The following is a 21983-nucleotide window of genomic DNA, read 5'->3' as shown; positions in this document are numbered from 1 at the left end:
GGCAGCCCACGAGTATCGAGAACAAGAAACTTGAAAAGGCTGAATGTGTCCTTGCGAATAAAAGCCAAAGTAGAAAAATAAATAAGAACGTAGTTACCTTTGCTGGCTTTACTGTCTTGACATCGATGCTTTGGCGCAGGTGAAAAAAATTTTGATATTTCTTTCAGTGATATGACGCCGCTAATGAACCACCACAACACTTCGTCTTATAGTACCTCGCTACCTGCTTTGCCAAGCTGTATGATAGTGTGTTGATTTGGCTTGTCTCATTGTATGGTCCGATCTACGACTTTAGAAAAGTCAATGCACTTTTGGTATCAAATGTTTATAAGAACATTGAACCCACAAAGTTCTGGAACTGAAAATTTGGAGCACGACTTTGGAAATGTCAATGCAGCTTTCGCATCAAAAATGTATGAGAACATTATGCCCATAACGTTTCGGAATTGAAATCCATGCGCTACGTAGGTTCTGCGGCCTCCGCGAGATGCCTCGACGAGCCCGCTCGCCATGAAAACGCCCTTGAAACTTTGTGCTCGGATGGGACTCCTTGCGTTATGTGACTCCAGGTGCACGGGAGTTACCGCGAAATCCAGCCTGAGTTCGCAATGTTCGCACCGAAATGTCTTTTCGAGCATAAAAACGGCATTGTAGACAAATCCAGAATGATCCCCCCGCCCCCCCCCCCCCCCCCCCCGCGATTGTTTTGGCCGGCGGTGCATGACAGCACGGAAACATTTCGGGGGTGGGGGGGTCTCAAGCCCCACAAGCCCCCCCCCCCGCGCCCCCTCCCTGGCTACGCCCCTGGTTCATTCGTTTGTAAATGCCCCTCTCTTCAGCCTTCGCAGTTGAACATTTTTCAAGGGTGCCTTTGAGCTAACAGGTTCCATCGTTTCTCCAGCTCACAGAAGCTGGCAGTAGCGAACCGCTTCATGCGAAATACTTCTCCTGTCCATGCATAAGAATATTTCTCCGACTCTGATCTCATCATTGTGAGATTAACAAGCCTGCGATATCAAACGTAGTGAGCCATGGTAAATTGCAGCACGGCTTCGGATCCCCGAAGCGGGCCGCACTATTCGGCGGGAGCAAGAGAAAGAAAGCGCGCACACAAAAGCGTAATGAAAGAAGGGACAAAACTAAGAGTGCTGTATGGGTGGCGGGTAAGGCGGCGTGTACGCAGGGTAAAAGCAGCAGCTCGCTGCCTCCTGGCTGTCAGCTCGCATGTCTGTGCCCGTCGGGGGCGCGGCAAGCGGCGCCGCTTGCAATGACGCCTCGGGACGTCACTTCTCTGCAGAGCATGACTCCAACGCGACTGTGGCTACGGCGGCAGTTTTATTATTGTCGTTAACTCCCTCGTTTTCGCTATGTGAGATCTTATCATCACAAAGTCGGGGAGGTCTGACAGGAATCAATATGAGGCACGGCACGCCTGCACGCCAGCGTGCGCGCTTCGCTGCTGAGCAGTGGCGCACTTCAGCGGTGAGCTGCGCTCCCCTGCCGATGGAGGGCGTCGAGAGCGGCTCTCCGAGCTTCGCAATAGCAAGAAGACGCCGTGTTGCGTGCGAACAAGCCACTTATTTCACTTCGCTTACTCCGCGCTTTTTGGCAGCGTACTGCATAACAAATATACTTTATGAGAGTTCCGTGTTGGACTTCGCGCAGCGCTGTGTGTAGAAAATATAGCTTTCCACGGAGCATGATGCGACTTCTTGTCCTTGCATTTGTTCGCTACTTTCTAACTCCGATACAACTTTACTCGATGCAAACTCGTTATGCATGTCTCAACGCGCGTTATAATAAGACATGGAGAGAAACGTTTATTAAGACGATTTATATCTAAAACACCCGCCGTGGTTGCTCAGTGGCTATGGTGTTGGGCTGCTGAGCACGAGGTCGCGGGATCGAATCCCGGCCGCGGCAGCCGCATTTCGATGGGGGCGAAATGCGAAAACACCCGTGTACTTAGATTTAGGTGCATGTTAAAGAACCCCAGGTGGTCGAAATTTCTGGAGTCCTCCACTACGGCGTGCCTCATAATCAGAAAGTGGTTTTGGCACGTTAAACCCCATAATTTTTAATTTTTTATATCTAAAACACACTTCGAATGGAGTGGAAACAGAATCAGCCTACCATGTTATACGCAATGGTGCGAATATAATACAGGATAACACAAATTTAATATGATACAAAATATTATAGGTGATGCCCCTCACACTTTAACGTAAAACCCTAGAGCTCTAATTTTATGTTTACAACCCCTCCCCGCCTCCCTTCACACACACAAACACGGACGCACGCACGCACGCACGCACGCCCACACCTTTAGGCCGCAATCACAAATATTTCTCACGTGCCAACGCGAAGTAGCTTTTCAAACGGTTGACGCGTGCATCGCATCGCGTAGCAAGCGCGCGTGAGAGCGCGTTCGCGCAAGAAAACATGCGCGCCAGTTTCCGTGTGGTAGCAGACGTCGGAGTGAGAGAGATAGAGAGATTGAGGAGAAGAAACGCACGAATAGTAGTCAGCTTCAGTCCCTTCTTTCGCCGTCGTACTTCTCTCTGCACACACATCTCCTCACTAGCCTTCCCTCGACGAACATCGCCGTCGTCCTCGTGACATCTATGCGTCGACACCTCACAGTGTAAATCCGCATAAGCTACTCCTCACGTTTCGGCATAGCTTGTGGACGGTATAGTGCATAAGCATTGCATTGAATTAAGGTTGGGACCTCTGCGGAGCATAAACACAAGCATGGCATGAGATTGCACGCAGCATGGGATTAAAATGAAGTTGTACCCATGGCATTTAGTTTTCAGCATTTCATTAACCGCATCACTGAAGCTTCATTTCACACATATTCCAAGATGTGCGTTGGATCTCCATTCTTTTTCTTTTCCTGCCACAGTGGTTGCGTTCACGTATGCGCTTATTCCGCCAGCCATAAGAATGAGTTCACAGAGACGAAACGTACGACGAAGCAATCGAGCCAGAAGACAGCGCGACTATAAACGACTGCGCGCCTTCGCCGATAAGGGCGCCACGCTTCGTTTCAATTGTTTTGGCGCTGTTCTTGCCTTAGGTCGAACATCACCAGCAGCAGTAACGTAATAAAGCAAACCTCGGATCTTCCTGTGATCCGAGAAATTCTTCATTCTTTCCCCTAGGCGCCAACTTGTTTTGTGGCAGCCGTTCCACTTTGACGGCACCGCGATAACTGGCACCTTCGATGTGCAAACGAGTAGGGGAGACTAAGCGAATCCGTAGCTGCCGAGGTCGCCCTTCGGTATCCGCGTCTCTGTCAGTACACCGCCACGGTAGCCGAGTGCCTATAGCGTTGAGCTGCTGAACTTGAGGGCTGCAGGTCCGATCCCGGCCACGGTGGCCGCATTTCGATAGAGGTGAAACGCGAAAAACGCTCCTATACTTTGATTTAGCTGCACCTTAAACAGCCCTAAGTGGTCAAAATTAATCCGGAGTCTCCTACTACGGCGTGCCTTATAATGAGTCAGTGTTTTTGCCACGTAACACTCAAGAATGAAATTTTTAACAACTCTGTGTAATTCCTTTGTAATAGTATTCGGACAATACGGCTTCTATTTAAAAGACGTCTGCTAATTCGACGTTGTTTGGTAGGATTTATTGCACAGCAGGAGATGCCTGCGACGCCTGGCCGTTTCTGCTTTGCGGAACCATGTGACTGCCGGAGTCGAAAAGAGGCCCGATGGCACGAATCGTTCATAGTTGCAGGCGGCTCACGCGACAACAGATCTTTCCAGATATCGGAAGCGGGCTTCTTTTCCACGGCTGCAGCGTTGCCACGTGAAAGAGACACACCCTTAAATGCTTGAACCAACGGAACCATTTCCTTATAAGTGTCACTTTGTTCTAGTTGTTCAAGCTTTTCAAAATCTTGTGCACGTGAACTTAACAGATCTTCTCACAAGCGTGCCTATATTTAATCTAGGCTCTATAATAGGTGCCCTTCCTTTATTTTATAGTTTGTTTTCGAAGATGTGAAAACTAAAACAGTGTTTTGTCAATGTTGCTTGATGTTTTCATATTTACGGGCAAATTTGAGCCTCACAAGCAAAGTGCATTTACCATTCGTACAATTACACCTTTGTCATTGTTTAGAACCCATTGTCTAATGAACGTTCACTATCAATTTCCTGCCACCCCTTTCCTCCATTAAACATAGCCTACGAATTCGTGTCCGAACGTCTCGTTTATAAAATGAAGAGAGCAAAAAGACACAGAAGAACAAAACCAAGGCATGGCTCAGCTTCACGTATGCACTTGTATTGCGGCAACACTCACTTCTTGTTTTGTTTCTTGGTACAATATTATAGCCTTGCGCTATACTCACTGTTATCTGGCGCTAGTCGCTTGTACCAAAGGATCTGTTGGCTGTGACCACGCTACGTGCATTACCATCTCCGTACTTTCATCCTGCTACGGTGTCGATCCAGACGAATATGCCTCTATGCTACGATCAATCAAACGGCTTTTTGCGATCCCGTGTCGTACGCATGCAGCTTCCGCAGCTTGCCCGATTGGCAGCCTGACGCCTGTTACAGCCACCTACGCGACGGCCTACTATCGACGCTTCTAGTTTCCGAGAGCCGTTGCAGGCTGCGTTCGTCCGGCTACACTATATTGATGCCGTTGACTGGGTAGGTTGTGTTGCCGTCTCGACGAGCGTATGTTTATGTAGGTGAATTTGTTCTCACTGACGGCAGCACAAAAATTGCTGGGTCGCAATAGCAATTACTCGCAGAGCCAGTATCTATTGCCACGTTATAAAAATAAAGAAACTAAGCAGCCTTGTGCGACATCGAGGAATCCCATTCCAATTTAGATGCCGGCGAAACGGCAATAGATGCCGTTTCTTTCGCGCAGTTGTGTTAATAATTTTCAAATGCCAGCAATGAAACCAGAATGTTCAACCTTTCATACTTATTCATTGTCATATTTGTTATTATTTTGCCAGCATATTACAGATACTACCACGCCAATTTCCTGCAAATTTAAACTGCGTGTCGTCATCTGAAGGTGATGTGGAAACATGTGCTTGTAAAGATGCTTGTGTGACACTGACGGTGAATTTCCGTGAACCTTTGCATGCGTTCAGGTTTCATAAATGTTGAGATGCGCTTGGGCGAATTCACAGCTATGTATTTACAGAGTGAAGAAAGAAGTCGGAATATGTGTTTCCTAGCGGTCGGGATATGTCAATCCTTGTCGTTTTTTATCAAGCGCCTCTAAATTGAAGGTAGTTCACCGTCAGCATACATTGTTTGCATAAGAGTATCCGTTTTGTTTTTTCGTCAAAGGGACGGGCTTTGTTCTTTAGGGCTCACCGCGCATGTTCCCCACTATACTCACAATGAACAGTTGTCTACGCTTGTAAAGTGGCGCACACAGTGCTTGCTCTAGGGCTGCATACTTGGCCAGTTCAAGTATCACTGCGGGCCTAGTCACGGACAGCTTTTAGCGAGGCCACTGCTTCCGTAGACGAGTGCCTGCATTCACACATGTACCGTTACGTAAGAGCTTTTTCTCATACGCTGGCGTGTGGACGCCTGCCATTCATGACAGTAATTGCCGTGTCGACGCGTCGGCTGCAGCGAAGGTGGCACAATCGATAACGAAACTTACTAAAGAAAGAAAAATTTCCTCACACCTGCCCAGGTGCTTGGAAAGCGAAGACGAGAGTATGAATCTAATAAATGCTCTCGCATTACAGAAATGCAACTTCAGTTTAGGGTCAAGAAGACCGACGGTGAAAATGAGTGCTGAGCGGTGACAGGGTCTTTAGAACGTACTGTGACCCTACTACGCATAGCACCACCGGTTTCTGACGCCACCACAACGGCGCAGCCGAAAGCAGCACAACCAGAGCTTGGGAAGTCGTATTTCAGTGAGACCACACTGTAGCCCAGACTCGTTGCTAAGGCATGAGTGGCAGCCCGCTCTCGTGCCTTGCTTCAGCAGCACCGCTCTGAGTTTGTTATTTTTCCGAGGGTACGTCACTGCCACGAGAAAGGTAAATGCCTTTTGACGTAGCTGCTGTCTGTAGCGCACTGAACGGTTAGTCCCTGGCTCTTGCCAGCACAGGTATGACGCCTGGTTCAGAAGTTTCGCGTATTCTGTTCGGGTGCATCCTCGTGTGTGTACTTGCAGCTCTGAAGGCATTAGCAATTCAAATTCTTATCTCTGCCCTTCATAATTCTATAACAGATAACGTAAAGCGTATGAGCAAAGTCGCTTCTCGAGAGAAAATGTGAAAGCATTGTTGGGGACCAAACGCCGTTCAAACCGCATAAGGCGCAAAGGGGCACTAGACAACCACCAACTGCAAATGTGTCTCGTGGATAGCGAGCATAGTCAGCATTGCAAAATTTCGGTGCACTGCTGAAAGTGTGAGCCGCTTACGAAAAACCGAAGAAAGAAGGACCTGAAAGTGAGCTCATAGCGGGCACGCTTAGCACGTGTAAAAGCATTATTCATGAACATTCAAGTGAGTTCTCGCTCGGCGACTTCTGTGTCAGCGACGGGGCAAGCAGGGCAAGAGTCACTTGGAAAGTCGGACAGGCCAGCTCAGTAACAAGATTTTTCAATCCACCTACTTTATGGCTGCACCGTACTCCGGCGTTGCATAGCCGAGCTGTGGAGCGGGCAACTATACTGTTGGCCGGACGGCTCAGGCACTCGCTGTCTTAAGGAAATCTGCGATGTGTCATCATTTCGCTTTCTTCCTGTATTTTCAGTCTCGACTTCGCTTTCATTCTAGCTTAAAATCATGTGCCGTCTATTTTTTATAATATTGGTAGTCTAAGAAGTGCTTGAGTCACTCAGCCTTAATCGCGGCTGAGTGACCTTGCCACGATTCTGTTCCCATTCTTTGTTTTCTGTCATAAACACTTTAATCTGACTAACTACGTTTACACGTACTTCGTTTGAGCTGCCTGCGGAACCAGTGCATTTTACTTCGGTACAGTTTTTCGAGATCTCAACTATATTACGCACTGGGGAACGGTGCTGTGCAAAGTAAGATTTATTTGTACATGCAGCGTACCATGCGTCTACATGAATGTCTAAAAGCGAATCAAGGCTGCACAAATTGCGTATACTGAGTGAATAAATAATAACGCAATAAACATTGCTCATAAAACAAGAGGGTCGGTCAGTTGCAGTAGACATCACCCCGTTCTTTGTCTTCTGCGGAAACGGTATAAATAGGTGCGAAAGAAAGAACGCAGAAAAGGAAGCTGAGGACAAATCACCGCCAGAGAAAAACAGAACTCCACGCCCTTGCTCCATAGCCAGTCTCGTTCGTTCACACGCATATACGACCAAACGACAGTTTGGTATTCATTTCTTGTTTTCTTTTTTTCCCGCACTTGATCGCCCCGGGGGTTATTTATTATTTTTCCTTTGTTGAGCCTACTTTCTCGTTTCTTCAAACGCCAAAGCCTAAAAGCCCGGCGCTGTTTTGCGTGGATTACATTTGCGGCGAAAACATTGTTGAGCAGCGATACATAAGCAAAGGCAAAAGTAACTCGCCGAAAGTGCTGCGCAAGCTTTCGCGGCGCTTAACACATACACATCGTTCTCAGGAAAGCAGCCGCTGATGCTTAGTAAAAAAAGAAAAAGGAAAACAGATCAAGCTGGGCGATGTATTTTCATACGCGAAGACAGTTCGCGTCGCACACTCCTGTGGACCGCATAACGGGCCGGACGCCTCCAAAAGAGCAAGAAGACGAACGACGAGGCTGACCACAAAGCAGTGACCATAACCAGCGTCGTCGACAACGCCGCCCGCCCATCTGCGACGACGGGAGGCGAAGCGCCGCAAGCTCACGCGAATATCCTCTTTCTCTCGCCTCTATGTCGTGCGTCGGGCGTGCGTCTCCCACCGCGGCTTTCAGGCTCGCTTGGCGCGTGCTTTTCGACGCAAAAACTTGCAGCCAAGCGAAGTGCTCTGGCTTCCGCTGGATGGGCGACCCAGAGTGCGTCGGTACACACGCCACTCACATTCTGAACTTAGTGGTCTCTACGAAAGGATATGTACATATATATATATATAAAGCTTTTTGATAGTCCGCGGCTGCCTCTCGAGACATGATGGAGTGCAAGATGGCGATCTTTCCTTCCACAATAGGCTTTGCCTGTCAAAACCTTAAGTCAGTGCATTAGCGCATGTTTTTGGTCGGGAAAGAGTTTTCTACGCTGTACAGGTAAACCAGATTACCGACAATGCGCCGTGGTTGCTCGGTGGCTATGGTGTTGGGCTGCTGAGCACGAGGTCGCGGGATCGAATCCCGGCCACGGCGGCCGCATATCGATGGGGGCGAAATGCGAGAACACCCGTGTACTTCGATTTAGGTGCACGTTAAAGAACCCCAGGTGGTCGGAATTTCCGGAGTCCTCCACTACGGCGTGCCTCATAATCAGAAAGTGGTTTTTTCACGTAAAACCCCATAAATCTTTTTTTCAGATCACCTACACATTACGTGAAGTACGTTTGGATGGAGTATAAAAGAACAGTCTGACTGATTGCTGTTTACCGGAAGCGAAGAGAATAGACGATAGCGTATACCGTCTTCGTGCTTGGCGTAACCAGCGTAATCCGGCCCGCCTATAGCCCGGGTATTAACCCGGGAGGCACTGACCGGTTCGTACGTCACCCAGGAAAACGTGAATTTGGATCGGAATGAGCGGTTGAATATGACCGTCGTCTGCAGGTGGATTAGAAAAAGAGCCGTGTGAAATAACTGTTCAGATACTTGAACCAACTCGTACTTTGGTTGCTCCATTTTAGCGCATTTAGAGTTCTTGACGTTTAGTAAGAGCTAGGTGAAATTTTGGCCTGAAGTTGGAAAGCTAGGTTAGCATCGACATTAGTTGAAGAGGGTGGAAGAACTTTTTTTATTGATAATTCATTTTTCCTCTTTTGTAAGCATATGATCTTTATGTATCAAGGAACTTAGTATGCAGCCCACGACCAACAAAAGAAGCGAGGGAAAGCTACATTGGAAAGGCTCTTTATTTTCGCTAAATCCACAGGGACACACGCCAAGGAGAAGGAAATATCCATTCCACACGCGTAAAATTGAGTTACAAACCCCGAAAGTCAGAGTACAAGAGAAATCAACGGCACAATCAGAGCTGTGCGAACTGACCTGCTGAAAGAGAAATCAGGAGAAAGGTGTTTATTGGAACGCTTGTTCACTCACGTGGCAAGACAAGGGAGAGTAAAGTTTAGGGGAAGTCACACTGCGGATAATTCGCTTAGCAGAGAACGTGCATGACGCCTCTTTATCTAATCTGATTCTAGCGATGCGGCGAAACAAACAGCAAGACTTCTTCGCACAATTTCGCTTTTCGTGAGGCAGTATCCCCTTGGCCATAGCGAGCACTACTATAAAGCTTCGAATCAATCATATCGATTTACAGCTTTACAACTGTAGTAAGAGGTTTTAGTGGCCGTGCGTGACGAGAATAATTCAATTTGGATGGCATTAGATTAAAACATTGTCTTGATTTTTGGGTACACCTGAGGGACAACTGAAAAGCGTCAGCAGGATTTAGGAAGCGTTTTAGATTTTATTTTAAGCACGAAGTGCGTTTTCGTTCCGTTCTGAACTCTTTCAAAGAGAAAAATACAATACAGAGAAAGCCTTTTTTAATTAGCTGAGAATTTGAAGCAGGGAGAATTCAAATATTTCATGTGGGGGCGTTCATTGTCTCAAGAAGAAGGTACATAAATTCAGAGAATTGTTTCCTAACGCGTAGCATTCTTCAGCTCATCACTTACTTAGCGTTTGCTTTTGTTTCCCAAAATTCAGTTGGCCCACTCCAATATATCAGCTGACCACCCCCAAATTTCAAGTTGGCCCTCACCCCCAAATTTACATTAACCGACTCACAAATTCAATTTGGCCCACCCTAAATCTCAAGCTGGTCTATCTCGGAATTTAGGTTCATCATCATCATCAGCCTGGTTACGCCCACTGCAGAGCAAAGGCCTCTCCCATACTTCTCCAACTACCCCGGTCATGTACTAATTGTGGCCATGTTGTCCCTACAAACTACTTAATCTCATCCGCCCACTTAACTTTCTGCCGCCCCCTGCTACGCTTCCCTTCCCTTGAAATCCAGTCCGTAACCCTTAATGACCATCGGTTATCTTCCCTCCTCATTACATGTCCTGCCCATGCCCATTTATTTTTCTTGATTTCAACTAAGATATCATTAACTCGCGTTTGTTCCCTCACCCAATCTGCTCTTTTCTCATCCCTTAACGTTACACCCATCATTCTTCTTTCCATAGCTCGTTGCCTCGTCCTCAATTTAGTAGAACCCTTTTCGTAAGCCTCCAGGTTTCTGCCCCGTACGTGAGTACTGTTAAGACACAGCTTTTATACACTTTTCTCTTGAGCGATAATGGCAACCTGCAGTTCATGATCTGAGAATGTCTGCCAAATGCACCCCAATCCATTCTTATTCTTCTGATTATTTTAGCCTCATGATCCGGATCCGCGGTCACTACCTGTCCTAGGTAGATGTATTCCCTTACCACTTCCAGTGCCTCGCTACCTATCGTAAACTGCTGTTCCCTTCCGAGACTGTTAAACATTACTTTAGTTTTCTGCAGATTAATTTTTAGACCCACCCTTCTGCTTTGCCTTTCCAGGACAGTGAGCATGCATTGCAATTGGTCTCCTGAGTTACAAAGCAAGGCAATATCACCAGCGAAGCGCAAGTTACTGAGGTATTCTCCATTAACTCTTATCCCCAATTCATCCCAATCCAGGTCTCTGAATACCTCCTGCAAACACGCTGTGAATATAATGGAGAGATCGTATCTCCCTGCCTGACGCCTTCCTTTACTGACATTTAGTTGCTTTCTTTATGGAGGACTACGGTGGCTGTGGAGCCACTATAGATATCTCTCAGTATATTTATATACGGCTCGTCTAGCTACACCCTGATTCTGTAATGCCTCCATGACTGCTGAGGTTTCGACTGAATCAAACGCTTCCTCGTAATCAATGAAAGCTATATATATATAAGGGTTGGTTATATTCCGCACATTTCTCTATCACCTGATTGATGGCGTGAATATGGTCTTGTTGAGTAGCCTTCACGGAATCCTGCCTGGTCCTTTGGTTGGCAGAAGTGTAAGGCGTTCCTGATTCTATTTGCGATTACCTTAGTAAATACTTTGTGGGCAACGGACAGTAAGCTGATCGGTCTATAATTTTTCAAGTCTTCGGCGTCCCCTTTTTTGTGGGTTGATGAGATGAAAATTATGAGATGCAATGATGAGATGAGATGAGATTATGATGAGATGAATATATATATATATATATATATATATATATATATATATATATAGAGAGAGAGAGAGAGAGAGAGGGAAAATTATCAGTCATAGCACTCGTAGTACAGCCCTCTGGGCCGTTCACTTTTCGAATGTAGTCTTATTAGGGTTATTGTAATTACACAGAGGCATTTCGCTCTCGTGAGCAGCAGTCCTTGAGATAGTTACTCGGGCTAGCTTCCCAGGCTATGCGTGCCGCGCTCGCACATGCGTAAGCATTTCCTAGACTCTAGAGCCGCTCGAGTTCGCTCTATTCTAACTAAACTATGTCCGCGCAACCTTGGGCGATCGGAACGCACGTTATCTGCACTTGGCCGGCAGAGACGAGGGCTTTGTTCCGACCACAGAGCGCTCCATGTCTCAGTAAGGTGCCTGGTGTAGTCTCGTGCGGACGCCATCCTCTCGGGAAGCGCGGAGCCTATCTTATATTCCCTCATCCTTTAAAATTTTCAATACCTACAAGCATTTCTGTCGCAAACCACATTTAGTTAAATGGAATTTTCCATGTCTCAATAATTTCTCTCGTCGTATTCGAGTGCTGATTGCCATGTTATCGGTTGTTAACGAAACTTTTTCTCAAGTCTCTAAATTTATTAAGGCAGTTTTTCGCGTGCGTACCATGGCCACGCACGTTTATATCTCCTTCCGTTTCACTACCGCGGGTGCGCTTTAAAACCACGGCGCTGCAATTATGCTTCCGTAATTTTCCTTTCCTTTTTTTTCTCCTCCCTTAAACTCGTTCTCTTAACTACTACACGCAGAAACAAAGCAACGGCGCTCGCATTCGATCCCAAAGATGAGATGAAAATATATGTATATTGTCACGTGGTAGTGACGGTTAAGAAGGCAGCAAAACTGTTACTAACGAAACGAGCGTTTTATTGGGCGAACTTGTGCCCTCAAAAACAGGCTACACTTAGAGAACAACGGTAGCGGCGAACACACTCGGCGATGGTCGAAAATCTGATCAGCAGGTGAAGCGCGTCGGCTTTTATAGATCAGTCGTCGAATGTTCCAGAGTAATCGCTGGGACCCGCATACCTTCCACAAAGTTCTACGCCATTCGCGTCGCGCATACATGCAATCAGATTACACAAGGTTCGGCGACAACAGACAGCGGATGGAACCATCGATAACATTCCAGAAACTTCCGACACACACAAGCGCGTCCTGCGCTGTGTGATAACATTTGTTAGGCGGTGAAACCCACATATGCTACCTGAATGCATCAATGTTGCCGGATTCCAGACCCTCGTTATGTAATAAACGAGAAGAAAGGGGGTTAACCGAGGGGCCCCATTTTTATAAGTCATATCATGAGAAGCCAACAAAAACTGACACCAAGGACAACATAGGGGAAATTACTTGTGCTTAATAAATTAAATAAAGTAACGATGAATTAATGGAAATTAAAGTGGATGAAAAAACAACTTACCGCAGGTGGGAACCGAACCCACAACCTTCGCATTTCGCCTGCGATGCTCTACCAATTGAGCTACCGCGGCGGCGTTACCCCATCCACTTTCTTGGGTATTTATGTGTGCTAGTAGAACCCTGGGAGTGTTAGCCAGCGCCGCCACTCACATACCTTGGCGACGGACGTGGAACGTCCTTTTTTGCCGCAGGCGTCACGAGAACGTGATCTTTTTGGGTGAAGGCAACTGGTCAGTAAACCCACATATGCTACCTGAAGGCATCAATGTTGGCGGATTCGAGACCCTCGTTATGTAATAAACGAGAAGAAAGGGGGTTAACTGAGGGGCCCGATTTTTCTAAGTCATATCATGAGAAGCCAACAAACACTGGCGACAAACACTTGCAACAAACTACTACACGCAGAAACAAAGCAACGGAGCTCGCATTCGATACCAAAGTTGAGATGAATATATATATATATATATATATATATATATATATGTAGAAAATTATCAGTCATAGCTCTCGCAGTACAGCCCTCTGGGCCGTTCACTTCGCGAAAGTAGGCTTATTAGGGTTATTGTAATTACAGAAAGGTATTTCGCTCTCGTGAGCAGCAGTCCTTGAGATAGTTACTCGGGCTAGCTTCCCACGCTATGCGTGCCGCGCTCGCACCTGCGTAAGCTTTTCCTAGACTCTAGAGCCGCTCGAGTTCGCTCTCATCGACGGGCGGCCATTTTTTCCGAGAAAGTATGCCTTCCAACCACTCATCGTTGGGTTGTTGAGGTAAGGGCAGTCTGGGAGATCAGTGTTAAGTTCAGAAGTGACACGGAAGAGAAGACAGAGTTTAGTGCTTCGGATATTTTATGGTCGGGAACACGGTTATTGTCGTTATCATATAGTAATAATGGTTTACGGTTGTTTGGGCAAATGTATTTGCAGAATTGTTTGGGATTGTTTTGCAGCATGTTAGGGAGTGCTGTTGAGTAGAAGGTTGTTTTAGCTGTTGCGGCCAAAGAATCAAACTCCTTTTCACTGACGTAATATTTTTCCCAGGCCGGAGCGGTATTTGAGTGCTTGGCTTCACAAAACAATATTTTCTTTTTATTGTTTAGTCGTTTTAAAGTGTTGAACCATGGGGACGAAGGTCGCTCTGTTAGAATGATGGTTGGTATGTAATTCTCAGTGAGTTCGATCATATTATTTTTAAGAAGCGTCCAGTTGGTGTCTACTGTGCGCTTCGGGAAATCTATAATGTAGTAGTTGTAAAACTCGGTTAGTGCATTGTTGATGCTGATGTAATCACCTTTATCGTAAAGTGTTATTTTCCTTTTTCATTTTTTTGCACTGAGATACTGCCAAGATAATTTTGCATGCAGTACTCAGTGATCACTTAGCTCTGGTAGATGTGTTACTGAAGAAACACTGCCGGGATGGGATATTAAGATAAGGGGCAGTATGTTAGAGCAATGTTCGTTTTTTGGCGTTGGGGTAGATACAGCTTCGTCAAACCAAAGGTGAGGCATGTGTTAAGAAAATTGCATTCATGGTTATTCTTAGACAGTGTTATGGCTGGTTCGGACCATGTTATGTCAGGAAAGTTGAAGTCACCTAAGAGGAGTAGTTGCGCATGATTAAATGACGTCGTAACAGTTTGCAGTGCCTCGTGGAAGTGAATAGTGAAGGAAGCATCTGCGTCAAGAGGTCGATAGCATACACCGATAATAATTTGTAGGTACGAAGAACTGCACAATACGAATAAAATTTCTAGAGGTGAAGTGATATTGACAGCGGAGCAACAAAGGCTGCGATGGGCAGCTATCAGAACACCTCCTCCACGTTTGCCTACACGATCCCGCCTAAAAATGTCAAAATGAGGATTAGGACAATACCCTTTGGATTAAGACCTTTGTTTCATATTCTGGGTCACCTCAGTGTCATGAGTTAAACAGCTTCACTGATTGTTCACCTTCACACAGTGGAATAGCTCTATATTTTATTTTGTGCTGCAGACACGATTTTGCTACCAAAATTGCTGGGGTATTCGCCACGCCAAATAATACTAGGTATTAAAAGAACTTTGCTTACTGTCACCTAGAGGGAATGAACCCAAGCCAAGTCGTGCGTGCGTGCGTGTGTATGTGGTTGCATACGCGTGCGTTGTGTGTGTGTGTGTGTACACACGTACATGTGTGTGTGTACGTGGGTGCATGCGTGCGTGCGAGTGTGTCATTTGTTTGCAGTTTTTCTCTGAGAACCTCAATTTTCTTTTTCTTGTTTGGTTCGTGGCAACACTTCTGAAGCATTATTTGACAACAACGAGTAGAAAACAACTCCATGCTCTTTCGAATGTAGATAAAATCAAGGTAAAAATATATGTCGTCTACCATTGTAATTTTTCAACGCACAGATCCATGTTCTAATACTCGGTTTGGACTTCTTTTCAAAACACCACTTACGACCTCAGTCGTCTCTGTCCGTTCGCACACACTTTCACGCACATCGTTGGTCCCGCTGCACGGCTACGACTGGACATTGTTTGCTCTATAGATGATAATAGTGCACACGCATGTATATAAATTATTGGCAGGGATCGTATTCCGCCCCGACTGATTAACCTGACAACAGCAACTGTAGCTTTTATAATGGATACTGTTTCATGGACTTCCCATGATCACCCAATTTGACTCGAAATGTGTCAGAAGGAGAATTGCATCGTCCGGCACGACTTCAGGCAATCAGTTAGTGGACCAATTAAGCTATGAATGAGTCGACTTTCTCTTAAGTGAAACTGAATGTAATTGTGCTTCTTTCTTTTTTAACGCAGGCAACAAGTTCAGCTGCGACTGTCGGCTGTCCTGGATACTTCATCTAGAAAACGCCACACGCAACGCCAAATTCCGTCGCGAACTGCGCCACGTCAAGTGCGAGTTTGAAAGTCCCGCTGCTGCACCAGTGAACATGACTGCCAACAACAAGGTAGTCCGGCTAAGCCTGAAGCAGCTAGGATGCGCTGAGGACTACGAGAGACCAGCAGTGGGCACGAGACATCCGACGACGATGCTGCCACCTGCGCGTCGTCCGCATGATGACGACGATGACGAAGCTGACGTGACTGGTGGCCTGCGTTACTCAGACGAATCCGCACTGGGTACTCGTCCAAGCCAAGACGACCGTCGCGAAGAAGCTTCGCCAATGCCGAACGATGTCGAGGTGATTCTGAACCAGCGTAAATCAATCGAGAAAGATTCCTCCGCGTCTCCGACCAGGCTTAAGCCCAACGCCGACGCTTCAACAAGCGTACGCGACTTGGCGGAGTACACGCTTGTGTCATTTTTGCTGGTATTGTGTGTACTTGCCAGTAACCGCTGCAGGTGATTGGGCCCATTGTGCGCGAAATTCAGTCATAGTTTTTTTTTCTTCTTTCAGTCGTGTGCTTTGCAGCTCTGGTGATGACCTATTTTTGGCAGTATCGAAGCTGTCCGAACAAAAGAAAGAAAGGAGCCAGATGGACTAGCGGGGTGACTGGCGTTCAGATTTTAGTATCACTGTTTCTGTGTTCCCGAGATTGTAGATAACTGAGGGAAGAAAAACAAATGTTTGAAGCAAGTAATGCTTAACATCGGACTCTGCCGCTTTCCTTTCACGCAATCGTTGAAGCATCACGTGCCACCTTAGAACCCTTGGAAACTTGTATGCATACTCAAGATTTAGACAGGCCACTTTCCCCCGATACTGATAATTTGTAACTTGCCCTTCCACTACGGGTCACGTGACAAATCAGAGAGAGTATGAGGGCGAATCGGAAAGACTTGGCCCCTATCTTTCATTAGGCAAAATAAGGTAAATACAGGTAATTACAAATATACGTACCTACGTACATATATACGTACATGCCTAACACTATTTTTTCACATAGTCCCCACACCGGTTCAGACATCTGTCCCATCGCAGCACTAAATTTGAGATGTCCCTGTCATAAGACAGCGACGCACGTGGCCTCCCCGAGCGCTCATTGTCATGCAAGTCATCACAGCCTTTTCCGAACTCGCAACATCGCTACCTCACACTTATCAAAACGAGGCGCCTTTCCCCTTACGTGGGCTGCATTTCCCTGTGGATTTCGATGGGCATTCGTCCGTTGCTTCATAGAAAACGAATCACTTCGTTGCTCGCACGCTGTGGGCGTGTGAAGCACAACCGCCATCTTCAACAACTGACAGCAGCGCCGTGCCGCGGAGCTACCGGCTAATAAATCCGGGCCGGTCCAAGAGAGGTCCACCACTGGGAATGGATATGTTGGCTTCGCATTTACAGGCTTAATTTGGCTGAAGAAACGAATAGGGGCAAAGAATTTCTCATTCTCCCTCGTATGTACTTGTCCGATTATCTGCAGTGTATTTATTGGCGCAGGCGCATTGAAGGCCTCTATTCAAGGATGCTGGCCCGTAACGGCTCATGTTGATGTGAAGGCGTGTTATTAGATGCCTGCGCCCGGTCTTAGGCGAAGGAATTCGATGACGTGCGTGGCACTTCTTCATTAAAGCAGCCTCCGCAGTGGAGTCGGCGGCATGTGTATCGATGTCTGAGCGCTCCTGGAACGCCGCTGGCGTGTGCGCACAATAGTTCAGTGTTGCGTGGCCGCATCAGAATTCCCGCTCCCGCTTGTTTCGTGCGCCGCTATGAGCGGTACTCGTGTTGTGCTGTCCTGTGCTCCGGATGAAGCCCCGATGAAAAGAACTGACCCGTGATATACCCTTAGCTGCAAGATGTGACTCCGCGTACAGAACTAAAGTCGGTGTGCGCGCACGCATATGTGTCCACTCAATATGTGTCCACTCATAAAGTGCTCGTCGCCAACTGCCAGCAATCTAAGAGCCTCGATTGGTAGTGGTTAGTGTGATTTCCAAAAAGGCACTTCTAGTAGTTACCCGCTAGAAGTGCCTGAAGGCTGGAAACTAAACCCGCAAATTTGATTTGTCTTTATGTCATGAACTGTACACCTTATGCCTGTATTAATGCAATTTGCATGCGTTTATCGCGCTGCCAGTGCGACTGGAATATTTATGTTTGTACGTAATAAACACTGCCACATGGATTCGCGTGAGTAGTTAGCAATGACTCCGTAAAGTTCTCTAAGGGGTCACAGTACTTCTTCACGGGGAGGCAGGGAATGGAAGGAGGACGAAGGGAGCGGGCAAGAGAGGCTGCGAGCTGTCCAGTCTTAGCGACGGGTGCATCTTCGGATACTCAACTAGTGACCAGTACGCCACAAGTAGCATCTACAAAAGTTAATTATGGAGGTAAGTGCCATTTCTATGCAATCATTGTTACGTTATTCCAGTTTTCTTATTCCAGATTTTGAAAAGTGCCGGTGGGCACACGCTTCCTCGCTACGCTCATTCCTTACACGCAAGACAGCAGAAACCGGCCGAAACTGTTGTTATGAAAGTTTAAGCTTTATTTATTTATTTATTTATTTATTTATTTATTCAACCCTCAAGGCGTATGTGAGCACATTATATTGAGGGTGGAGCGAAAACTACTACAGCTTCATAATACATTTTCATAAGCAGCACCAGCGTATTAATATATCAAATAAAGCAGTGAACAAAAAGGAGCAAGGTTTGAAAGGCCACAATGGAAATGCACAATATATAAGAAAAAGGTCATGATATCATTGAAAAAAAAAGAAAGCGGAACAATAACATATTCTTATGCAAAGACAGATAAGCGGAATTGCAATGTTCCGTAACGTTGTCCAATGCATTTTTAAAGAATAAGTATATTACCAATGGTAATTAATGTCATAGGTTCCATTCATTGTATGCTTATGAAAGGAATAACTCTGAGCACGTGGCAGTGTTATATCGGGTTATGTTGACCCTATGGTGCTTTGCGAATGATATTTGACAGGTAGTGTCAGCAGACACATGCCATGCTCTAAACCTGAGTACAAGTGCTACTGTGATTGCCTTGGGCCTTGTAATAAACTTCGCCTTGAACATACACAAACCACCGTGGGATGAAAGGACGAGAGCATACATGTTATCTTACATTCTTTTGGCGAGTTGTCGTTGCCTCGTTATGTGGCCGATCCAATTTTTTCAGTAAAAGATGTTCGGCGCAAAGAGCGGCAAACAAGTGGCATTGACACCTGTCTAACGCAGGTGGTGCCCGCGAGCGCAGTTCGGTCTCGGCTGCCTGTATCGCCGCTGAATTCCATTAGGACTGCTCTTCCAGCTACTCTCTGCTATTCACATACGCTGCTATGCCCGACAAGAGGCGAAGCGGCAGGAACACACGGACTTCTCGCAGCGCACACGTGGCTCTTGGAAGCACACCTTTATTGTGCGCGGAGCTTACGCAACAGCAAGCGATGTACAATGAAAATCGAGGTCGCCTGAAAATTAAAAAAATAAGGGAGGTAAGAGCTTGACTCCTGCTCACGAAATCTCGTTGAGGGCACAGAACTACACAGATCTGACAACGACGTACGAGTAGAAGGGTTACTGCTCTCGCTTCTTGTGAAACGCGCGTGTGAGAAACCAAGAGAAATTGAAATGTGCAAGCGTGGCGAAACCTGTTCAATGGTTCAGGAATTGTAAATCGAAGAGCAGAAAAACAAAAAAGCAGAACGTACTTGTTGCGTTATCGCGTTAAAAGAAAGGATAAGCATAAGCCTTTGGCCAAACAGCCGCGAATAAGAGGTTGAATAAAACTACGCATCTCAATTAAATTAGTCCGTCCTATTTAGACGGGGGTGGCCTGAGAGTTTTGAAGCTCGTCCATGTACGTAGTTCGAATTCTACAGCTTGCGTTACTAGGTCATACAGAAAAGAAGTTCTTGTCCTGTTCTCCGTAGTGGGCGATACCTATTATTCGAAAAGGAGACAGGCGAGCCAAAGTGAAATAGTGCTCTTCACTTTGAGCGAATACTGCTGTCGCAGTAAATGAGTTAAGAACCGAAGGCATTGCCGAAGTCTGCTGTTTTTTTTCCATGTTAGGATAAGTAATTTTTCAATTTGCATAAGTTCTCCTGTCATACATATATGGGTTGATCAGCCGTGTGCAACGTAATTCCAAATTTTTCAGTTTTGTAGAGAACCTTTCATACACAGCCCGTGGAATCTTGTTTGGTTAAGGATGCCCAGTTAAGCGAAATGATAAAGTTATAGAGTTTAGATTGGTTAACTATCGGGGCAAGGCATTTTCGCTGCCCAGATGAAATTCGCACCGACGGTGTTGCAGACGCGTTACAATTAATTAATTAATTAATTAATCATATGTGTTTACTAATTTGCCCAGGAACAACCTCGAGGGTGCACGGGGTTGTTCAGTGCACGCCCAGTGCGTGCCCACATACACAGAGACACACGCGCATATATATATATATATATATATATATATATATATATATATATATAATTTCGCAAATACAGATCTTAACTGAGCATAATACGTGAACACAAAGGGAATACAACGCAAAAGTGGAGGAACAGAAAGAGGATTACAGAATGACGGAACGCTCAGTTAGTCCAGTTATCGAAATTCCTCTCCTACTCCTTTCAGGAAAATGCTAAAATTAGGCACGAAGATATCCAAGCACTCTGAATGGACGTTATGTGCCGCCTGCACTCTATACAGAGGGTCGCAAAAATCTGAAGGCTGAAGGACGCGCTGTGTTTTTTTTTTGTGTGCTTTTCTGCGGAATGCAAAAGCGCACATTAGAAAGCAAGTGTGGGCAGCAGATTTTTCCATGTATTAATGTGTGGAGAAAAAGAATATGCGATTTCATGCGTCTGTAGGAGAAGGTAGGTAACGTCAGTGTCTGTGTTAGCTCTATGAATATGGAAGGCTTTCGACATAATCGACGTTTAAATATAGATATGAACTTTTTTTGCACACTTTCGAGAAGTTGATAATTTGACCTACAAGTGCCGCCCCAGACGTCGAAGGCGTACTCAAGAAGTGGAAGGCGTACGCTCTTACGTAAAGTTACAAATGGTACAAGTTGTTTGATTCTCTCCTCATCCGACATACTGTGCCGAGCGTTCGAAGTGCTCACTGCCTCGTCTGTTGAGCGTAATAATAATAATAATAATAATAATAATAATAATAATAATAATAATAATAATAATAATAATAATAATAATAATAATAATAATAATAATAATAATAATAATATTGTGCTCTGTTGTAGGGTCAAAATATCATCAGCGATTGACCTAGGCGCTTGAAGCTTCCCTATCAGGCGGCCCTGATGGCATTCCCTCCGCAATTCTACAAGCTTACGGCAGTATATTTGCCCCAGTATAGATATCTATATTTTATAACTCTATCACTGTTTCCACTTTCCCTAATATGTGGAAAACTGCTTGTGTTTTCCCTGTATTTATGTCTGGCTGTAAAAGCAATGCCTCGAATAATCCGCTGATTTCTCTTCTCTGTGCCACGGGTAAAACTCTTGAGCTGCTCTTTTACTGTGAAGAGCTCATTGATTCTGAATCAGCATGGATTTATGTCGGGCCTCTCCACTATCGCAAACCTCGCAAGTTTCATGACGCGGATCAGCGTGCCTGTACTTCAGAGGACGCAAGCTGACACCATTTGCTCGGCAAATTTTTTGATGTAGTCAGCCACACATGGCTTCTAGTCAAGCTTATGCATCTTGGTGTTGACTCGTCGGCTCTCAGTCTTTTCGGCAGTTATCTTCTTTATAGATCATGCTATGTTATCGTCAATGGCGAAACGGCTTCTTTGTACGTGGCGACTAGCGACGTCCCACAATGGTCAGTATTAAGACCACTCCTTATAAAAATCTCTAATTATGACGTTTTTTTTTACAGCGAGAGCTGTATATGACTAACTTTCCGTAGTTTTTTTTTGGCGTCCGGCAACAGAAACGGACTTAGCAATCCATGACGTACGGGTACAGTGCGGAAGCGCAGATGTCAAAATGCGAAACAGATTAGAACGTTCGCCGTGAACCATAGCGTGACGTCAAAGTTATCGCAGTATATAAGCAAGAGAGGTGTTGGCGTTAAAGCCACTGCGTTATCTACGAGGCGGACACGTATAGTTCGTACACCCGGAGAAGAACATGCGTACGAGGAGCGCCAGAGGGAAGAGAAACAAGAATGTCAACAGCCCGGGCGCGAAATGACCACCGACG

At 45.9% G+C, this 21983-nt stretch overlaps 1 protein-coding gene across 2 annotated transcripts in view; it reads left to right on the top strand.

The window, feature by feature from the left end:
- LOC126531779 (uncharacterized) overlaps positions 1-19247 on the top strand; it is a 62263-nt gene extending 43016 nt beyond the window's left edge. Inside the window, exons 3-5 of one of the 2 annotated variants that reach the window (XM_055071478.2) lie at positions 15636-16021; positions 17979-18111; positions 18979-19247. In XM_055071478.2, coding sequence (XP_054927453.1) covers positions 15636-16021; positions 17979-18111; positions 18979-19037 — 578 coding nt within the window. In that variant the 3' untranslated portion in view covers positions 19038-19247. Of the gene's footprint in view, positions 1-15635; positions 17907-17978; positions 18112-18978 lie in introns of those variants that run through there. The other variant, XM_050179499.3, reaches the window with a different exon arrangement.
- The last annotated feature ends 2736 nt before the right edge of the window (positions 19248-21983 follow it).

Source organism: Dermacentor andersoni, chromosome 5 (genome assembly GCF_023375885.2).
Source record: "Dermacentor andersoni chromosome 5, qqDerAnde1_hic_scaffold, whole genome shotgun sequence".
Classification (NCBI taxonomy): Eukaryota; Metazoa; Arthropoda; class Arachnida; order Ixodida; family Ixodidae; genus Dermacentor; species Dermacentor andersoni.
The sequence above is the reverse complement of the archived record's forward strand: the minus strand, read 5'-3'. Positions and strand labels throughout refer to the sequence as shown.